Here is a 19,279-nt window from a genome sequence, read left to right as displayed (position 1 = left end):
GCCGTGCACTCGGTGTCTTGGTTTTCATTTCGTTTTTTTTTTTTTTCTTGCAACTGCTTTTAATTTTATCGTCCGCTCATGTTTTTTTTTTTTTTTGTCGCTCTTACCGAAACGCGAATTACATTACTTCAGAGGAGGCATATTGTTGCGCGCTGGCGAAAGTTGTGCCAACTGGTGACGGGGGGTGCTTAGCCCAATTGATAGCGATTAATTTCTTCACAGCGGGTGGCAAAAAAAAAAAAAAAACAAGAAAAAAATGAGACGACGAGTAACGCCTACCTTACAACAATAAAATCACTGCCCATAAATTAATTTCATTATTTTAATTACATCATCATGAGATGTCAGGCCGCCCCATCAACACTGTCGTAAATCGTCTACTTATGAAACTGCCTAATTGTGAATCCTATTCTGCTATAATAAAATAATGATAGGATTAACTCTGGCGACGCATTAATTGCAGAGTTGGTACGAGCAGATCGGATGAGCCGAAATGCACCTGCGGCAGTTGGCGCCTGGTCGCTCGAATCCTGGGCCAATAATGCGCGGCGGGTATGTGTAAAGCAAAGTGGCTTGTTGTACGAGTTAAATTAGGTTAGAACAGCGTTAGAAACACGGGCAGCGCAATGTGTGTTTGTCTTTCTATCTGTCCGTGTTTCTAGCGCTGTTTTAACATAAAGGTATTTTCCCATCTGCACAGTGGTCACAACAGAACAAAGAGTACCGAAGGAACAACGCAGACCTCGCTCATTATTATTATTATTTTTTTCTGCGTACACTCTTGGCACCTTAAATATAATTTCGATGTTTCACATGTCACGAGTAATGATAAACCGTGCATATTTAGTAGCGCATATATCATAGGCGTTTTCAGTACAATGTTCCTCACCTCGGGGCCTCCGTCTGCATATCTTTAATGTTGACTACGGACCCTTTACTACCCAATGGCTATGGGTCCATTAATGTATGTTTGTATTTTGCAAGATATGTAATAAATAAATAAAGAATGAATTAATGCGATATGGCTCGTTCAAAGAAATTACGTTGTGGGTTACGATTGCACTCTAGTGAGTATATATAGGCATCAATTAAGGGGTTACTAATTAAGCGAGTAGCTAAGTGCATGAATGCGAACGTGTATCCACAGTGGGGGAGCTGCAGACTGCAGCCATTAACACTGTTGTGTAATATCCCTAAGGTCTTCGCTCACACACACACACACACACACACACACACACACACACACACACACACACACACACACACACACACACACACACACACACACACACACACACACACACACACACACACACACACACACACACACACACACACACACACACACACACACACACACACACACACACACACATGTCCGCGGTGTTTTGCATATTGTATAAAAATAAAACCGATTTTGAAGCCCCGCGCTTCTGAGTCATTTTCTTGTTGGCTGCGAAACACTCTGGCCTAGTGAGCAACGGCAATGGCTCAAAGGCGGAAATCCCCCCTCCCCCACCTTCATGTTGCGAGTGGAAACGAGAGGAGGGTCCAATGAAATATATCAAAAGCGACGCCATTTACCTTTAGCTTGTTGTGAATTCATCCCTAATGGCAGCACGCAACAAAACATAGAAGAAAAAAAATTAGGCGCTCTTACACCTCGGCCCTCTAATTGCTGGCAAAACGCCATCGCCGTCGGTTAGGCAAGAACACATCGTACGCCTTATTTCCTCGTAGACATTAAAGTCGAGTGAGCAATAATCTCGCAGTTGCCGAAGGAGCCGCGAAATAATGTGCCTCTCAAGGCACACGCCCCGATCCCGTCTGCGCTGCGAAGTCGGCAGTTCGGCATAACACGTTCTCACATTAATGGCAGTGGTAATATTATGTACTATATGAGGGTATGGCGGAAGGACTTCGTAAGCGACAGCGCCAGTGTGAACGTAGTGCCGTCCTTCGCATTCAACAGTCGTTTGACCTTGGCTGACCTTGCTCAATCCTTAACGCCATGTGCTTCCGGACGCTTTTCTTTCTTTTTCTTTTTTTTCTGCGGCTGGATCGCTTAGGTGCACCTGAGCATCCAGTAACGCTGCGTTAAAGTACACGCGCTAAATATTACGGCTCTGTATAAAAACATATAAAGAAGAATGATAATATATATTTCCCACTAAACTGCAAACACCCCTCTCCTGTGCCATCTGCCTGCTCCGGGCTTCGCTTGAAACGGTCCGACTTCTGCTCCGAACAGACTAATATAGATCCTCTCCCCGTTTCTGCCATTACCGCTAGGCAACGCGAGGACAAAGCCAAAGTAGCGATGCGAAAGAAAAACGCGTGGTCAAAAGTATCACAAAGCAAACGTCCAATCCGCCCGGAGAGGAAGGAAGACTCCAAACAAGTATAAAGAAATGCAGAGACGAAAAATGCGCAAAGGAAGCGCGCTGTGCTCTCCTCTCCGGCAAAAAAGGAAGAACCTGTCAAAAAATGCAAGCGGGGCGGAGGGGACACTGAGCTCGCGACAGACGATGAAATCTCTGCCGGCAATGGCATGACGTCAAAGCACCATGTGACTGACGTCGGCCAATAATGGAGCAAGGTCGAGGATGTCTGACGCTGGTAACGCTGGCTGGCCTTCCCGCTTCCTTCTATGCTTTGCATCGTTGCTATATCGTTGCGAATGCGAAGCGCGCGCGGTCGACGACAGATGGCTCTAGTGGGCCTCGGAGACGGAGTAGTAGTAGTAAAAAGCATTTATTTAAACAGAGGAGTTCGGGGCACGCACGCCCCTGGGCATTGGCAATTTACCAACGAGCATCGGCGGGTATGCAAGTTACATGTGCCACTGAAGGCGTATTTGAAATTATTGTTTGCCTTTCCGCAAGAAGTAAAAAAAAAAAAAATTAAGTCACTGAAGAATATTTTCAGCTTCCGCAAGAAGGCTTGGTTCCTGGATTACTGTAATGGGTCGACAAGCCCAACATTGTTCACTACATCGAAAACATAATAACGTAACTACGTCAGCATAAATGGAACACTTGCGCTTGAGGATGATACGTTCTAAAACACACAGCGTTTTCATTAAAAAAAAAAAAAAAAAAAAACAAACGCTTCCGCGTATTCTTTTCACAATTACAGTGTGTTCACTGAATATTACGTTTCACTTACTGAATGCCCCCTTGTTCACTTGAGCACATATTCGCGTGCATGTATGCACGCCTTCAATATTAATCACAGAGAGGGTTTAGTCGGGGAACATCCTTCTAATTTTTGGCACGTATCAACTTGAACAAGCGTCGAGTGGGCGGCTGTGCGCGCGTTTAGCATTTCATGCCGCTATGCAAGTGCCGATATTTTAAACATATTTGAGCAGTGCGCCTGCATAATCTCAGATATCAGGCCGACGCTAATCACAAGGCGGCGCCCGGCTGTGAGACGCGCTTCTTTAAAAAGGCAGCGACGGTGGACAGTTTGCGCGATACGCAATGATAAATGTGTCACCAACGCCGACTCCCCGCTGCGATGTGCACCGCTGCCAAGTTGAACACGTGACCGAGAAGACGTTGCATATGCCCAGCTGTTATAGTAACAAAAGCGGCGGCAGCGGCATATTTATCACGCAAAAGATTTGTTTTGAAGTACGCACGCGGCAAGTGCGCATTTTCTTCTTTATGTATTGAAGCAACGTTTGCAAAGCAAAAAATGATCCCGGCCCAAGCGCCGCTAAATTTACAGCGTGCTCGGGGCGCGCGTCGTGGCCCCAGCATGCCAAGTGCGAACGAGACCTGCCACGCAATTCATGCCTTATTTAAGTGCCTAAGAATAAACTGAGCAATAACAATGCAAATAACAAAAACAAACAAACAGACGGTGCAATAGGATGCAACGTACTACCTCCTCTGGCCTTTATTTAGGTCGCTATTGCGGCGCGTATGGCTCTGACTTTCTCCACGTTGTGGCGTCGCAGGTTCACTGGGATCCCAAAGCAGTCTGTGATGGAAACACTTTTTCGACGTTCTCCACTAACAACATCCATGACAATTCACGCAAATTTGCACAAATCCGTACGCTTCCACGTAAACCGCGGCCAAAACATACCTGTCAGGTTAGATTCCTTCCGTTTTACTCCGTTTCTATGCAAACATTCATCCCGCAGAAAAAAAAGTGGTGAGTTAGAATAAACTATAATGTTGTTCAAAGTAAAATTATTCTACTGTATAATGTATCTGTTTTTTATATGTAGTTACATATATTTTTTGTTTGAGATGAAAAGGTTGGCGAAAAATAAATGTTTACGTTTGTGTGCTGCTTTTATGATGGCGGCTTGTAAAGGAAAATGTAGACTGCTTCGAGATACAAAAGGTAACCTCCCCACCTTCTGCCTTGGCGCTTGAGGAACATGCCTCGAGATTACGCTGCAGGAAATGATTTCGTTAGATCGTGCCCGTCACCCAGCGTGGTTTCCGTGGCGACACGGCGCTTCCGCCAGCGCCTAGTCGCGTGCTGACAGACTAAGCCTATTACAGGTTTTGTGTGCCGTCTCCTCTCCGCTCGCAACCACGTATCGCGCCCTATGCGCGCTGACATTTTTGGGCCAGCAACGGGGCATCGTTCGCCGCGCTGCCACGGCTCGTCCATCGCCGACTGATGTGTTGCGTGAGTAGCAGAAAATATCTCTCCGTCCGTCTGTCCGAACGGAGAGACCCCTGTCGCCCTCTCCGTAGCAGCAGCACGCCTTTGCCCCTCACAGCTGTCCTTTGAAGCGTTTCGAGAAAAGATGTTTATTTCCCTTGCGATTAGGAGGTTGTCCGTCATATCGCAGGTTTTTCCCGTTTTGTGGGGTGTGTTTGGACCCGTGTGCCGTGCTCTTGGGGGTTCCTGGCAGGGCTCGGAAGCTGCCACCGTCGCCGATATGCACCGTCGTATTGCGTTCGTCCTTCATGGCGGGTCGCCGTTTACGTAACCTCTCGTGGTTTTGTCGCTCTCGCTCGGTGCGCACCACCGAGGCACAGATAGTGAGCAGGAGCCGATAGCGGGCCGTGAATGTGCCGTCCCCCCCCCCCCCCCCCCCCCTCCCGAGCACAACCAGAGAGCCAGCCCCCAGGTTGGTGCGCCGCTGGCGCTATCAGATGGGTCGATGCGAATTTGCTGCTGTTCGCTTTCGACGTTGTCGGACGTTTGTGTCGCGCCGTCGCATGTTCCCCGATTGGACAGCAGTGGCAGCTGCGGTCATGGCAATGCAGTTCAGCGAGCGTTCTTTTAACCCTTTCTCGTCTTTTCCTGCTCGCACTCCGTCCGCTGTGAGCACGCCGGGCATTGCCAGCGCGCCTTTAGGGGGCGCCGACCCGTCCCTAAAATACGTGCCTCGCCAGGAGAGCCAACTCTGCCGGAACGGGTCACGTCCGTGTGTAGTCTGTGCCAGCGAGGATCGGAAAAAGCGAGAGAAATGGCACGGTCACACGGGCCGATGTCAGCCGCCCGACTCGCCGCCGCGCTATCGTGGTAGACGATGTGCGCTTGTGTTATTCGCCGCGGCGCGAAGGAGGAGGTTCGGGCGGCGTTCTCGTTCCGTATAGATGAGCCGTGCAAACTTGATCCGTCCGGCGGCTGCTTTGTCTCCCTCGTGATGCCCGTTACCTCTCGCGTATATGCCGTCGTGTCGCACACATCGAGCCTTCGACGTTTGTCGCGCTGTTTATCTTGTGGTTCTGCTCGAAACTCTTGTATAGTATTCGCTTTTCGATGTGCTGTTATTGGCGATCGCGAGTACACGCCTGGATCTTTTCTGGAATTGCTGTGAGGAGCAATGCCACTGTACGATATCGTTTTGGACTCTCTGTCGTGCGTGCTGCTGCTGCCCTGTTATGCACAATTGTGTCGTGTTTAAACCTTTTTTTTTCATATTGCTGCGCATAAATTTAATTCTATGTCACACCTAATTCAACCTTGAATATGCAGCGTATTGTGCTTGCTACGCTCCTGGTTGGATGTGTTCCTGTGCGTTCTGTGGCGCGGAGTGTAGCTCCGAACACTCGCATGCGCCAAATTTTCTTTCGCGAAGCGGTGTAACCGCGTCAAAATTACTTCCTGAATGAGTGGGCTGCCGCAACATTTTCTTAATGCTAGTCCGAGTAGTTGAGATTAATGCAGTGATTCTTACGTACCAAGCCCTGCGTTTTTTTTTTTCTTCTCCGTAATGTCATTGCGCTTTTTTTTTTTCTCCAGTGTCAGTATCATATAAATTAAATGGCTTGCAACTCTTGACGTATGTGCTGCTTTGGGTTGAACATGCGTCTTATGTTTGTCAAGTTTTTGAGTGTGGACATGTCTCTTTCTTGTTTTACGCCATCTAGACGTGCGTTTTCCACTTCAAGAGATTGCTGTAATGTTTCGAGTATGCTGGAAACTTCGCCATATTATTGTTCCAGTAATATTGGCACATCACCATTGTCAGTAGCCTTTCTTCATGCTTTAGACAGAAAAAAAGAAATACAGCTAGACCGAGGTGGAGGAACATTTGTTAGAACATGCTTTGGGGCTCGAGTAGAGCTTCTTGCCCCTTTTTTCTGCCAGTGAGAAGCTGTCCTTGCTGCACAAAGCATTTGTAGTGCCACATAAACTCTGCAGCATATGCTGACAGTTGCCTCTCTTCTGTGACCTGACCTGAATACTTTGAAAGCACTGTGGGGTGTCGTATGGGTTACTGCAGTCCTTAGTGCATGTTTTATGATGTTGTACTGGCAGGAAATATTTAAATATTGGTAATGTCATTTTTAAGGCAATTTCAAGGAGGTAAAAAAATTGCATGCTGTTATTCGGTGATGGCCACTTGCACCATTTATAGTGTCCATGAAAGATTGAATAATTAAGCATAAGCTGTTTTGGTTTACTTAGTCAGGCCACTTGCAAAAGCGGGCACTTGTACACTGTCCTAATCTACTTGGATTGAGCCTAAACTTATTGTATCCAAACTGTTCCACACTGCACCTTATGAAAGCTTACCATAGGTCTTAATTGTTCAGCTGTACTTTGGTTCTCTGTGTCACTGATGTTGGTGCAGCCTTATTGGATGGTGGCTGCGGAGTCAGGCCTGCGCTTCAGAGGCTGCGGCTGATATTCCAGCTTCAGTGGGATACTGTGCAAGTGCATTAATCCACTTTGGCAGCACAGCTGGGAGCTTTATGTCGCCGTATGGCTTTCTGCATTTAGGCGGTCTTTGAACTGTTGCACTCTTTGCTGTGCAGATATACGTTCTGTTCCATTTGTTTGTTCATTTGTTTGTGCCACTCGAAGCAGCAGTGTTTGGTGCACGTGGTGCACGTAAGGCTGCATTCTCTTTGGCCTTGTTTGGCCTGCCTCTTATGCAGTCGACAAATTGTGTTGGGTGTGTTACCTGCTTTGCTAAATATCAAGCATTTGCATCGTTTGATTTCTTCAGCTTCCCCAGGAGCCAGCATTACAGTGCTAGGTGTATCCTCTTGTAGGGCTTTTTTTTTCTTTCGTTTATGCTTGCGGGGTTTCATGTTTGAGGGCTATTTTTGAGAAGTGCTGTTGAAAACAGCAACCACATTACTAACACAGTAGGTATTTGGTAAGCACCCTCACTCCATCTGTAAACACAGGCTAATGTTTTGGTTGACTTAAGTAACTAACAGTTCGGAAGAAAAGACATAATTGTTTCATAAACTTGCCGTGTTGCTCTTATAAGGATCTTAATGGTTTATTATAACTTGCATACTGATAGGCTGTCGCTCGCAATTACTCCTTCACTGCTTTGTAGGCGGGCTGTGATGTCTCGTAGTTTTCATCTTATTTCCTATTGCTCACGGTAGCAGTGGTGGTGTGTGCATGTGTATAAGACTATCATTCTCTGTTGGTTTCTTGTCAGTGTGGCGATACTGGTTGCCTTTTCACATTCCAATAATGGCTTTGTTCTGTGGATATCCACATCAATTTGCATACTGCAGCGGTAGCAGTTAGAGTGGTTTTGGTGCCTAGAATGATTTGCTCAGAAACTGTTAGCAGTGGTGGGGCCTGACTTTGTGGTTGTGACTTGTGCTTGCAGGCTTCCCCTATGTTAAAGGCCGAGCTTCCTAGTTCCGCAGCAAGGAGGTTGTGCATTACGGAGGACTTCCATGGACAGCCGTGGAATAAGGTGAGTTGCGGAGCACGTTTGAGATGTCTGACTGCTTCCCTTGTGCCCCGCGTGTCTTTGCTGTTGCTTATGACTGCATTGAGTGGATGTTTGATGGCTGACTGCAGAGTCTGTGGGACACTGTGTATGCGTTCAGTGAGTGGAGTCTTCATGCGATGGTTTTGATGTGCAGCCGTTTTACTGCTCTTTGTGAATACGCTGCTAACGGCAGCTTGCAATGGAGATGAGTGCATTGGCTTTGTGTTCAAAGCATGTGTTGGTGCCAGCTGTGAAATATGGCAGGGCACGGGCTATGGGTTCTGTGCTATGACGTGGCGTGCTTTTGCTGTCCATGCCCATAAAATGCCGTGGTCGCATGTGTCTAGGCCAGTGTTGCTTTCTCTGTTGCAGCTGCAGTCCTGATGTCAATTTGGGCTGTTCTGTATTGATTTGTTGCTGTTAAGTGTACTGAGCTAATGCCTAGATTTGATTCGTCTTCACATGATAATGCGTGGCAGGGGGAGCTTCGTGAAAAGCAAAAAAATTAAGGTGTTTGCTTTGCAGATCAATCCCAGCTGTGTGAAGCTCCTATTGTGATCCTTGTTGCTACCTAAGTAGGCTTTGTTTATAGACAGACACCATATTTACAAAAAGAGAGCAGGCTCGCAAATGCGAGAGAGGTGGATGGGGCTATCTTCTGCACTGTTTTCAGGTAAAGTGCTTGGTTTGCTTTTGTTCATTTCCCTTAGCATTTGAGATTGCTTTTTCATGTAGTACTGTCGAGACTATCAAGTCTGTATGACTGTTAGTTAACAAATCTAGTGCACATAGCAGCACCTTTCTACTCTCTGAGTAGTTTGCATAGGTGAGATACTGAGCTGATGGAGCAATGTTTTAAAAAGATATCAGCATATTGAAATGTCTTTTCAAGCTTTGTCGTAGCCTTCTTAATAACGCCTGCCAGTCGACTGCTAACAAACGGCTGCCTCCATGGGTACCTTGTGGAGCAAGAAAAACGTTTTGGAAAGTTTGGTCGGAGTAGTACATCAAGCTGAGATGACTCCTGCAGGCACATATCATGGCATTTTAAGAACAGATCACTTTTAAAATTGTGTCATGTTTTTACAATCTGTTCGGAGTTGTGCTCGGCTTTTTGCTAAGAGGCACGCGATCATAGGTGCAATGTGAAAACGAAAAACAACTTTGAACACTGTTCTTTACATGCATTCCTTTGGGAGTAGCCGTAACTGGTCTCCCAGCTGTGCTCAGCTGGCAACAACAGCACCACTGCATCTTGCCTATATCGCAGATCGGTATTCGTCTATGATCCCAGCCGCGGCGTCTGCTTTTCGATTGAGGCAAAAAGCAAGGCGTCCGTGTAGTGTGCGATGTCGGTGCATGTTAAAGAACGCCAGGTGGTTGAAATTTCTGGAGCCCTCCACTATGCCGTCTCATAGCCTGAGCAGCTTTGGGACGTTAAACCCCACAAACCAAACCGAACCAATGTTGGTCTATGGGCAGTGGTGAGCATGTGTTTGGATAGCTTTTTTTTCCCACTAGGTTGAAACACGTCAGTCATTCATGTAGTGCACGGGCCGTGGACACATCTGAACAGTGTGGTCCCTCAATTTGGTGGTTAGACATTTGAGTGGTGCAGAGCCTGTGCTTGATTTGCCATGCTACTAATAGCGTGCACAAAAGTCAAAGGAGCATGGTCATGCCTAGTTAAAACTGCTGGCTGAGGTCTATACAGGCAAGGCGTGATTACACTTTTAGCAAAATGGCTTGCTGTGTTTACTTGTGATTGCACCCGTACCTGTTCATTCGGTTCCACTGGAGATGTAGTGCTGGTCTTGGCTGATGCTTGACTGGGCAGCAGCGTCCGTTTCCTGCACCTATCCTTGCCTAAATGCATCTTGAGCAGCGCCTTGCCATTACTTGGAAGCTTGTGACATTACTCTAGCACTGCAGAGGATGCTCAATACATGGTACCAGCATATAGATTGGTTGTTACGCTTGTCCTCTTTTCACGTTCGTAATTGCACAGAATGTCTTTCATTGTATGTTGTGATGGGCAATTTATGTTGGTAACTATCAGTCCAAAGATGTTGTACAAACCACCGTGGTACAAACAGTGGAGCTGCCCATGCCCATAACCAGACTGTTTCATGCTTCTTTATTTTTAGTGCAACGGTTCATCCCTATGTTGTTTATTTTTTCTCAGAAATAAGATTAGCTAACATATACAACTGCTCCCAGTGGATGTTGGTTGCAGGCGTAATTCAGTGGACTCCTTCGGCTTCTGAAGCCCAATTGTCGCCGAGTTGCTAGCTCACCTGCTTGGTTCTAAATCCTTATGCTCAGGTCCAGTTTATTGGTGTAGTTGTCGCCTTTCAACATCCGTGTGTTCTGCATTTTCTACTTTTCATGTTGCATTCACATGGAGGAGGCACTGGTTTCCACCTTTTGCATTTATCTGACTTTACGCTTTATCCTTCATTACATTCTTTTTATGCTCCGAGGCATAAACATCGCAAGAAAATAAGTCTTCTTAACGCACATACTTCTGTGAATTGTCCCACCAAGTGCGCCTCCATTGAGCGGTTGTATCACTAGTTTAAATAACACACACGCGCGCACAACATTCATTTAGTACATAACCTTGTCACGTCACAAAACCGAACACGACCACGAACTACCTCACGCTCGAGCGAACGGATTTCCACGTAGGCTGTTGTTTTAGTTCCAACTCCCCCCCCCCCCCCCCTCTTAACAGAGAGGTTCGTTTTCGTCCAGCTCAAGACTTCAAAAAAGAAAAAAAAAAAAAAGAAAAAAGAAAGGCGGTAGTTGGACTGTGCGGTTCCGCATTGAAGAGTCAACGTATGCAGCCGGCCCGAGGTCGGTCCTGTCGATAGTGGAAAGTTTCCTTCTGATCTCCGTAAGGATTCAAGAAGGAAAGGGGAGGGGGAGTAAAACGTTTCTTCCCGCTGCACTTTCGACAGGATGCCTTCACTTTCTCGGCGGCCTCTTCTTGGACGGCCGAGTGTGTCGTCGCCCACTCGGGCGAGCTCTTTTTCTTTTTTCACTTCTAACCGGGCGAGTTTTTGGTTTCGCTCTCCCTTCACGGCCGAAACAACTCGCTTGCGTGCGTCGGTCTGTAAGAGAGAGAGAGGGTCGTTCGTCCGCTATTCTGGAACCGACGAACCGCATTCGCTACTAGCGCCCGGCGGTCGGGTTGTTTTTGCTAGAAATGGGAACGTTCGGGAAAGGGTGTGCGAGCGTGTGTGCGCCCGCGCTCACTGCCGTGACGACGAGTGACTGGTGCACCGAACGGCGACGACGAGCCGAAAAGCGCTGCCATTCCCCCCCTTCACCTCCTACTCTCTTTCGCCTTCGCTCTTGCTCTTGAAGGCGGCCGACCACAGCATCCCTTAAAAATAGGAGCGGAGCTGGTCTTCCTCCTACATAATGGGGCGACCCCCGTAATCCTTTTGCCTTGAGTGAACCAGCCGGGCTCTCCACTTTTCTTTCTCTCCGCGATGCCATTGTCGTGTGCCGTTTGACGGCGTCGCGGGGGTGTATGTGTGTGGGGTAGCGGACGGCAGCACAAAAGGGTGAAAGCGCTCGCTTCTCTGGGGCTGGAAAGGAAACGGGGCCTCCCGCGTTCGCTTGCAAGGACGAACTGCCTCCACCAGCGCAGCGTTGGTTGTTGCTGTCCGCTCGCGTAGTTTTACAGAGCTTCCTTTATGCGCGGCTTTAGTTTATATCTCGCCGGACGATTTGTTTTCTTCTTTTAATGTCATGTTACCTGCGTGAGTTCTCGTTAGTGGCGGTACTCATAGCGTTCGTGTCTCATTACAGTAGTAGTGTCTGGAGCGAAAGGCTATACGCATATACCGCGTTTTTTTCTTTTCAGCGACATCATCTTAGTCGTTTTTTCCCCTTACATGTGAGCGTTTTATATCCTTACCTGAATACTAATTAAGCTGTCGTCGCAGGAGCGCCGTGCTGATGTTGGTTGGTTCACAGGAAGGGAAAGGCGCAGTATCTGTCACACTTGATTCTGTGGACACTTGAACAGCGCCGTAAGGGAAGGGAGGAAGGTGGGGGTTAAAGTGGATAGAGAGAAAGAGGAGCCGTAGTGGAGGGCTCCGGAGTAATTTCGACAACCCGGGGCTCTTTAACGTGCTCTGACATCTCACAGCACACGGACGCCTCTTCGTTTCGCTCCACTTCGAATTTTAACGAGAGCGTGTTACGAGGGTGGTCTCCGTGGCCGTGTGACATGCTGTCAATCCCTGCCATCGGTCAGTGACTCCTTGTGCGGTGGCGATGGAAAGCCTACCCCATCCTTTGTGGCGTCCTTCGGCCTCGGCAGGCTCGCGGAACTGCGCGTCAACAAACGACGTGACGGCGTGCGGAGATTCTGTGTAACGTAACGCCGACCCGCTAGCGCCGGCTACGGGAGAAAGGCGGCGTCATCGCGTTGCGGAGCCCTGTTCTTTTGTTTAGCGTGTCCCAGGGACGCGGCGTGTTGTCTCTTGGGCTGTCGAGTTTCCGGAGAGGAGGGAATTGTCATCCCCCTTCCCCCTGGAGGTGGAGAGAAGAGCGGGAAGACGTGAATGAACCCGGCGTGACCCCGTCCCGACTTTTTGGGACGGCGTCACCGTCGGTTGTTTGTGCATTGCTGATGGTGCGCCGCTTCCGCTCTTCTTCCTTGCCTAGGTGTAGTGCATTGCTACCGGGCCACTCTCTCGTGTGATTACTCTCGCCTTCCGTTGAATCGTATTTTTCCGCGCGCTCAGGGACCCGCCTGAGAAGAAATGGGGGAAGGGCTTTCCCGAGTTACGTCAGAGGTCGTTCGCATAGGTCGTTTTTCCCCCCCGCAGAAATCTAGTAGTAAGGGAGATTAAAAAAAAATAAGGGGGGGGGGGGGGAGGGAAGCACCCCAGCATCGACAGGGAGAAAAAGAGGACGTCAGTGGGTTAGTGATGATGTGGGAACTTTCCCGATTCTCCGAAGCGAAAGAGAGAGATAAAGATGAAAAAAGAAAACCAGAGAGCAGCAGCTACCGCATCCCGCTGTGAAGTTACGATGCGTGAAAGCTTTTATTTTTTTTTTTTATTTTGTTTTGTGCTCTTCTTCTAAGTCCACACCTTGGGCACTTTTCACTTCCTCCTCCTGTTGCTCTCGGGGCGTACCGTGAAATGGAAGCTTGAGAGGGGGCTCTAGAAAGGCGGGGGGAGGGGCGCACCCCGCACCGTGATTGTCGGTCGCTCGCGCAAGCTTTGAAGCAGCGACGCACGCGTCGTGCGGAAGGGAGACGGCAGGTGAGTTACCGCAGTGTCTTCCCTCCTGTTGCTGTGCCTGTCGATGGGAGGAAGGTGGGGGCATCGGCAGCCGGCGAAGTTCGCGCGAACGAGCGCGCGCGTAGTGGAGTGGGAAGCGCGCGCGGCGGGCCCGAGTCCCTGACCTTAGCGGAACAATGAGGAGAGAGGCATCCTTGGCTGGCGGCGCGCCACTCCCGCCGTCGCCGCCGCTGCTGCCGGCCTCCCCCCGCCGCGAGCAGCCGCATGGACTGGGCCCCGTTGCGTTCGTTGACTCGTCGTCGGAGGAGTGGGGGCTGCTGCCGCCGAGCGGCCTTCTCTCCGCCTCTCATTTTCTTCCCTCTTGCTGCCTGCTCCCGCGGCACCAGTCGCTCGTCGTTCGGCTAGAGTGAGGCGCCATGTCGTCGTCGGTGGAGGCTGCTACGCACGCCGCCCGGCCATGAGCAAAGTGAAGACGCTGCCTGCGGGACATTTGTACGCAGCACAGCCAGCGCACCATCACCACCACCACCACCTCGCCCTGTAAGCATCGGCGCCGTCATGTCACCGGTGCCTGTTTGTGTGCGCGCGCCTGATCTTGGATACCTCTGCTCCGGTGGGGGAAATGTGTCCTCTGGATTGAAGGGGGGGGGGGGGGGGGGGGTGCTGTGCGCGCTTCCTGGCCCCAACGGAGAGTTCCATTCAGCTCGATCGTCGCCACGCAGCGCATATCATTTTTTTGTTGTTGTTTCCCACGGTTTGGTTTGATCACACCGGGGATGGTGAGGTTGGAAGGGTCGGACTTTGGTATGTGCGGATTACCGATCTCGCACTTCGGTGACTGGCTACTGCTGCGGCGCAGGTTTGTACGGCACCCGTCTCAAGGTAGGCTCTGCGAACCCTCTTCTTTCTGTGCTGGTTCATTCTGCCGTCCCGTTGCTAGCACCCGAGTCTTTAGAGGTACCGCAAGACCCCCTTCGCTTCTCCGGCTACCTCGCAGACAGAGAAGTGCTTGCTGTCCGGCCGCGGCATGGGAACCCGTTCCTTCTGCTTTTCTTGTTTTCCGCTGCCGATTCACCTACTTAACTTCCCTGCCCGTCGCTTCTTCTTGTTACCAGCGCGGTCGTCCGCCGCCATCTTTCACCGTTACGGGCCGCCCCGAGGAGCGCGCTACGCTTCCACCACAGGGCCGAAATTGGGTCGCGCGAACACTGGCCGTGGTGGGGCCTTCTTTGCTCCTGCTGCCGCCTTGTCGAGCGGTCCTGCTCTCCTCCCCACTCCAACTCCTTCGCCGCCTCAAGGGGTGAACCTCTAAACGTCGTCTCGCCGCTCTTTCGGCGCAGCTGAAGCCGGGGGGGGGGGGGGGGGGGGTGTTAGGCAAGTCCAAGAAGGCATTGCTCGCTCCCACATCCCAGCTGCCGCCACGATGTCCTGTGTGTCTGCGCTCTCTGGCGCTGGGCCGCTTCCTCCTCTTCGTGTGGCCCGCCGCGTTGGCTGCTGCCAGCTCTGTCCGGAAAAGACCTTCGACGTCAGGGCCGTAGCGCTGTCCCGGCAGCGTGGCCTGCCACTCTTCTTGCCTTGTCGCTGCCTCCTGCCGTCGCTGTCTGGCCGTCTCGCGTGCATTGTGGGGCTCCCTGACGTATTGGAAGCGGGACTGCTGCTGCTTTTCTTTTCTTTTTTTTTTCTGCTGTGCATCTCCCGTGTTGCCGTGATAGATGCCGCCGTTGGATAGCCTTACGGAAAGTGCGACACTGTCTTGCGTAGCTACGTTAGCCCTGCGGTCAAACTTAAACGTCAATCGCACGCCGGTGCTAAAACTCTGTGCATTATCAGAAACGCGGTCTTTTTTTTTTTTTTTGTTTTTGTTGCGATTGCAAGGTGCGGGTTGCCAGTGTCAACTCAATCTGATAGTAGCGAGGCGGCGGGTCGTCAAAAGGAGAAGGCGCAGGTCAACCAAATGAAAAGTACAAATTCCGATTGAGAATGGGAAAGGCAAACAAGTAGATAAAAAAAGATCAAAAAGAAGCAGTGTCAGTCCGTGTGCCGCTCGAGCGCAGCATAATACAACAGAGTACATAAAAAAGACCGGTGGTGATGGTGCGGGAGGGTGTGCGGGGGGGAATTCCGGACTATCGATTTTTCTTCCCAAGCAGGTGCTCTGCGGGGGCTGGGGCGCGCGTGTGTGTGCGTGCGTTCTGTTTGTGCTCGAAGCTTTCGCAAGCCCTGCGCGCGCGCTCTCAGTCGTGCGCGTATACCTCCTCCTTTCACCGGCTTCTCTTGTTACTTTGCTTCTCCCTGAGCTCCCGCTTTTCTTCTTTTTTTCTCCTGTTCTCTCGCCCGTGTCTGCGCGCCGTTCGTCCGGTTTAGCTTGGTTTTTTTTGTGCTCTTATTGGTGCCGCCGTCTTCTCGAGCGTGGTCGTAGGTTGTCTTACCTGCGGCGCAACTCGCTCCCGCGTGGGAAGTACTGTTAATAACAATAATGACGATGAGGTGCGTACACGCCCCGTGTGGTGCAAAGCGAGAATGGAGCGCTCGAAAAAAAAAAATCTCGCTTATGACCCCCCCCCCCCCCCCCATTTCTTTTCCCGTTGGATAGAGGTTGCAGTAACCTTGACGCTGCGCGCTGCTGTAGCCACGCGCGCGAGAATTCCGTATTGGTGCGCCCCGTGTTAGAGGTTGTGCATGCCTTTCTCGTCATGCTGTCGCTCGAGCGGTGTGCTCTCGTTCGCATTGTATCGTGACCTGGTGGCTGTTCAGTGACGGCCCGGATCAGCAGTATTTCTGCGGGGGGTATTTTTTGTCAGTCGGCGTGACCCTTGCGCAGGGAACCTATTACGCGGGCCAAGGTTTGGCCCTTTCCGTGACTTGCGTACAACGGTTGCAATCGTAAACCCTTTCGCAATAGTCGCGCGGCCTTCTGATTTCTGGCTCGCATCGCGCAGTACGCTCTCCTGCTTTGTGTGTTTGTCTTAAAAGCTGGACGAATGATCGCCATGTGTAGCTAAATTGAACCTGTTATTGCTGGATGCTTATGGTTGCGGTTATTGTGGCTCTGTTGTAGGCCCTTCTCAGAAGCGGTTATACAGGAATGGAGTTTCGGCTTTTGGAACCTTCAGCACGAATCTTTCTTTTTGGTATTGGCCATCAAGGGGTCTTTCTCCTTCGATTTGCATGGTCCAGCCTTGTACCACAGCCGAGCTTAGCGTCGAGGCCACATGAGAAATGACCCTCGGTCGCCGTGTGTGCGTTCAGGCGATGATTGAGCATCCTCGGCACTCGCGGCGCGTTTCCCTCCTCTTTCGTCCCGTCATGCAAGCGTGGCTAGCAGCCATTTTTGTGGCGGCTTTTTCTTTGTTCTTCGCTGTGTTTCCGTCGTGCCTGCCGTTTCCATCAAGGCGAAGGCCTATCGTGTCAGCTCGAAGGAAACAGAGGGTGCACTTCTTTGCCCTCTGACTTCAGGGCTGCGCGACGTCGGAAAGACTCATGCCCGGCCGCGACCATTTCCGGAGGGGGGGTCGGCCGTGTTTTAAATTGGCCAGTTCGTTAGGGCGTTTACGCTATCGTTACGTTTTAATCTTTCCGTGTCGCCGCAGTTTGATATGTGCCGCGTGCTTTCGAGGTGCTTCAGATGTTCTTTCGCGTTCGTTTTTTTTTTTTCCTGTGAAAAAAAAAACAAAAAAAAACGTCGCATTGTCTTCTATTTGCCTTTCTTTTTTCTTTCGGAGTGCTCTAGCGCCGATACCTTCCGCCCTTTCCCGTACGGTATTGCGTGCGGCATGCGCTGTAATACTGCCTTATCTAGCCCCGATAATCCTCGATAAAGGCTGGCCAACATATACGCCCATGAGCGCTTCCTTTGCGGAAAGCGGCCCTCAAGGGGTGAGATAAAAACTTGCCGCCGCTTAGCGCGGCTGGTTGATAAGACGTGCGTGTGGGTTGACCATTGTGCTCAAATATCAAGGCGCCCTTTTTTTCTTTGTTCGCTTTCCCGCTTATCGCAGCGGCGTCGTGATTATCGCCGGGCGTGGTATGGTGACCTCGGTCAAGAAACTTGCCAGCCTCCGCTTGATTTATCGCATTGTTTTCTTTGCCGGCGCAGGCGTCGCGCGATGCGGCACCACAATTCACAATGAACGAGAGAGAGGCTCGGGCACCCGTGTGTGGGTCGGCCGCCCTCGCAAGACAAATACGCATCGGTCGTTTCGCTCGCTAGGTTTTGACTATCGACAGACGTGCGTGCGCGCGGTGAGCGATAGCGGGAGTGTACAGGCCCGGCCGACGGATGACTTTGTTTGCTTTGTCGTTGGGGTGTAGTAGCGCCGCATTGGTCTGGCTCCTTGCTTTGCTTCTCGGGTCACTGACTCGGCGTGCTCGCTTCTTTTTTGTGTGTGTAGTATGAGCGGTTGACACTGCTTCTGCCGTCGACTTGGGCGTTTTGAGGTCGCCGAGTTTTCGTTATGTTTGAAGCTCGTAGCATTTTTGGCGCATCTCGTTTGCTGGTTTTTGGCGCTTTTCTATTTGGCTCAGTGAGTAATAGTCTCTTTCAGCTTTTGGTTTTCTTTTTCGGAACGCCTTTCTGGCTGTACCAAACGGTAAATTCATTGTGGTGTATAAAAAAAAAATAAAACAAGTCTGTGTCCTGAGATCAGTTTTTTTTTTCTTTTCCGGGGCGCGTACGTATATAGATTTTTTTTTTATTTGCTATTAACGATGTTGCTGCTGAAGTTCGCGATTACGCGTATCATTAAGTGTGTTCCGCGACAGTCCGACGGTGTTGCTGCTCACACGCGTGATCGTGTGTGGTTCGGTGATATCTGCTTCGGTGATTTCGCGCGCAGTCGTCAGGGGTAAGATTGTAGCCTGGTGCGGATGATGTGACTCGGGAAAGGTAAATAACGCTATCGCCGTGTCCCCATTGCTTTTGTTACTCCGACTCACCTTATTGTGACCACTGTTAACGTGCGCCTGCTCTTTGGCCTCCTGCAACCGAAGTAGATAGAGAACAAGCAGTGCCTCTGTGGCATATCGCGCATTTAATTGCGTGCAGTTGTCACTAAACTGCATTTTCAACTCGTCCCCAGGCCTGGGAGGGGTACTACGGGGTTGTCGTACGCCGCCAGCTGCATGCTGAAAGCCTTGTGTCGCGACAACGGGCTCTGCATTAACTCGCCTAATTCGAATACCGGTTTATTGGAAGGTACGTTTCCGCCATGCGTCAGAATCACTTGTAATAAAAAGCTCTCGTTAATTAGAACGGCACGTAACTTGTTCGCCATCCAGATTCGACTATTTGTTTGTACGTTAAACTACAGGCACCGTAAAAGAGAAGAAAAAAAGCAACAACCTTGGTATACCTGCTAGTGAAATAAAGGATATTATTATATCTGGTTTATGTTCTGACATGCGGTGAAAAGCACTCGCCGGTACAGAGGTGCACCTGGAGAGCTTCTCGCGTGCTTACTGTCTGCAACGTTATTCTCGGCGGGCATCATGTTACCGGTTCTATCCGTACGCGTTGTGGACGAAGTTATGCCAGGCTGACTTCGGCTGATCTGTGTACTGTGTGCTCATATGCGAGCGACATTCCATTTCTTCGGTGCTCCGCGTTATTCTTCCGTTGCTGGTAGTAGTAAAACCATTTATTTAAACAGAGGAGTTCGGGGCACGCACTCACTACACTCAAACGTTCATTTTACCGTTGCTGGTCCGTTTGTTTGGTGTGCGTCGATGGATAGCCACGCGCAGGAGGAGGATGTCATTTGGGGGGGGGGGGGGGGGGAGTAAAACGAAATTCTCTAGGATAATGTGGTCTGTGCAAAACTGGGTATTTGGAGGGCAT

The 19,279-nt window shown here is 50.2% G+C and overlaps 1 protein-coding gene across 7 annotated transcripts in view; it reads left to right on the top strand.

Annotated features, from left to right (window-relative positions):
* The first annotated feature begins 4,296 nt into the window (after positions 1-4,296).
* The window catches only part of LOC146196917 (uncharacterized), a 62,314-nt gene continuing 47,331 nt past the window's right edge, over positions 4,297-19,279 (top strand). For 3 of the 7 annotated variants that reach the window (XM_084598623.1, XM_084598620.1, XM_084598617.1), the window contains exons 1-2: positions 4,311-4,656; positions 8,066-8,155. In XM_084598623.1, the coding sequence (XP_084454749.1) occupies positions 8,136-8,155 (20 nt within the window). In that variant the 5' untranslated portion in view covers positions 4,311-4,656; positions 8,066-8,135. Of the gene's footprint in view, positions 4,657-8,065; positions 8,156-13,805; positions 13,984-19,279 lie in introns of those variants that run through there. The other 4 variants (XM_084598625.1, XM_084598619.1, XM_084598622.1 and 1 more) reach the window with 2 other exon arrangements.

The sequence above is a fragment of the Amblyomma maculatum genome, chromosome 3, assembly GCF_055883805.1.
Source record: "Amblyomma maculatum isolate TAMU_Amacu chromosome 3, ASM5588380v1, whole genome shotgun sequence".
NCBI classification, from domain to species: domain Eukaryota; kingdom Metazoa; phylum Arthropoda; class Arachnida; order Ixodida; family Ixodidae; genus Amblyomma; species Amblyomma maculatum.
This window is presented reverse-complemented; position numbering and strand designations above follow the sequence as displayed.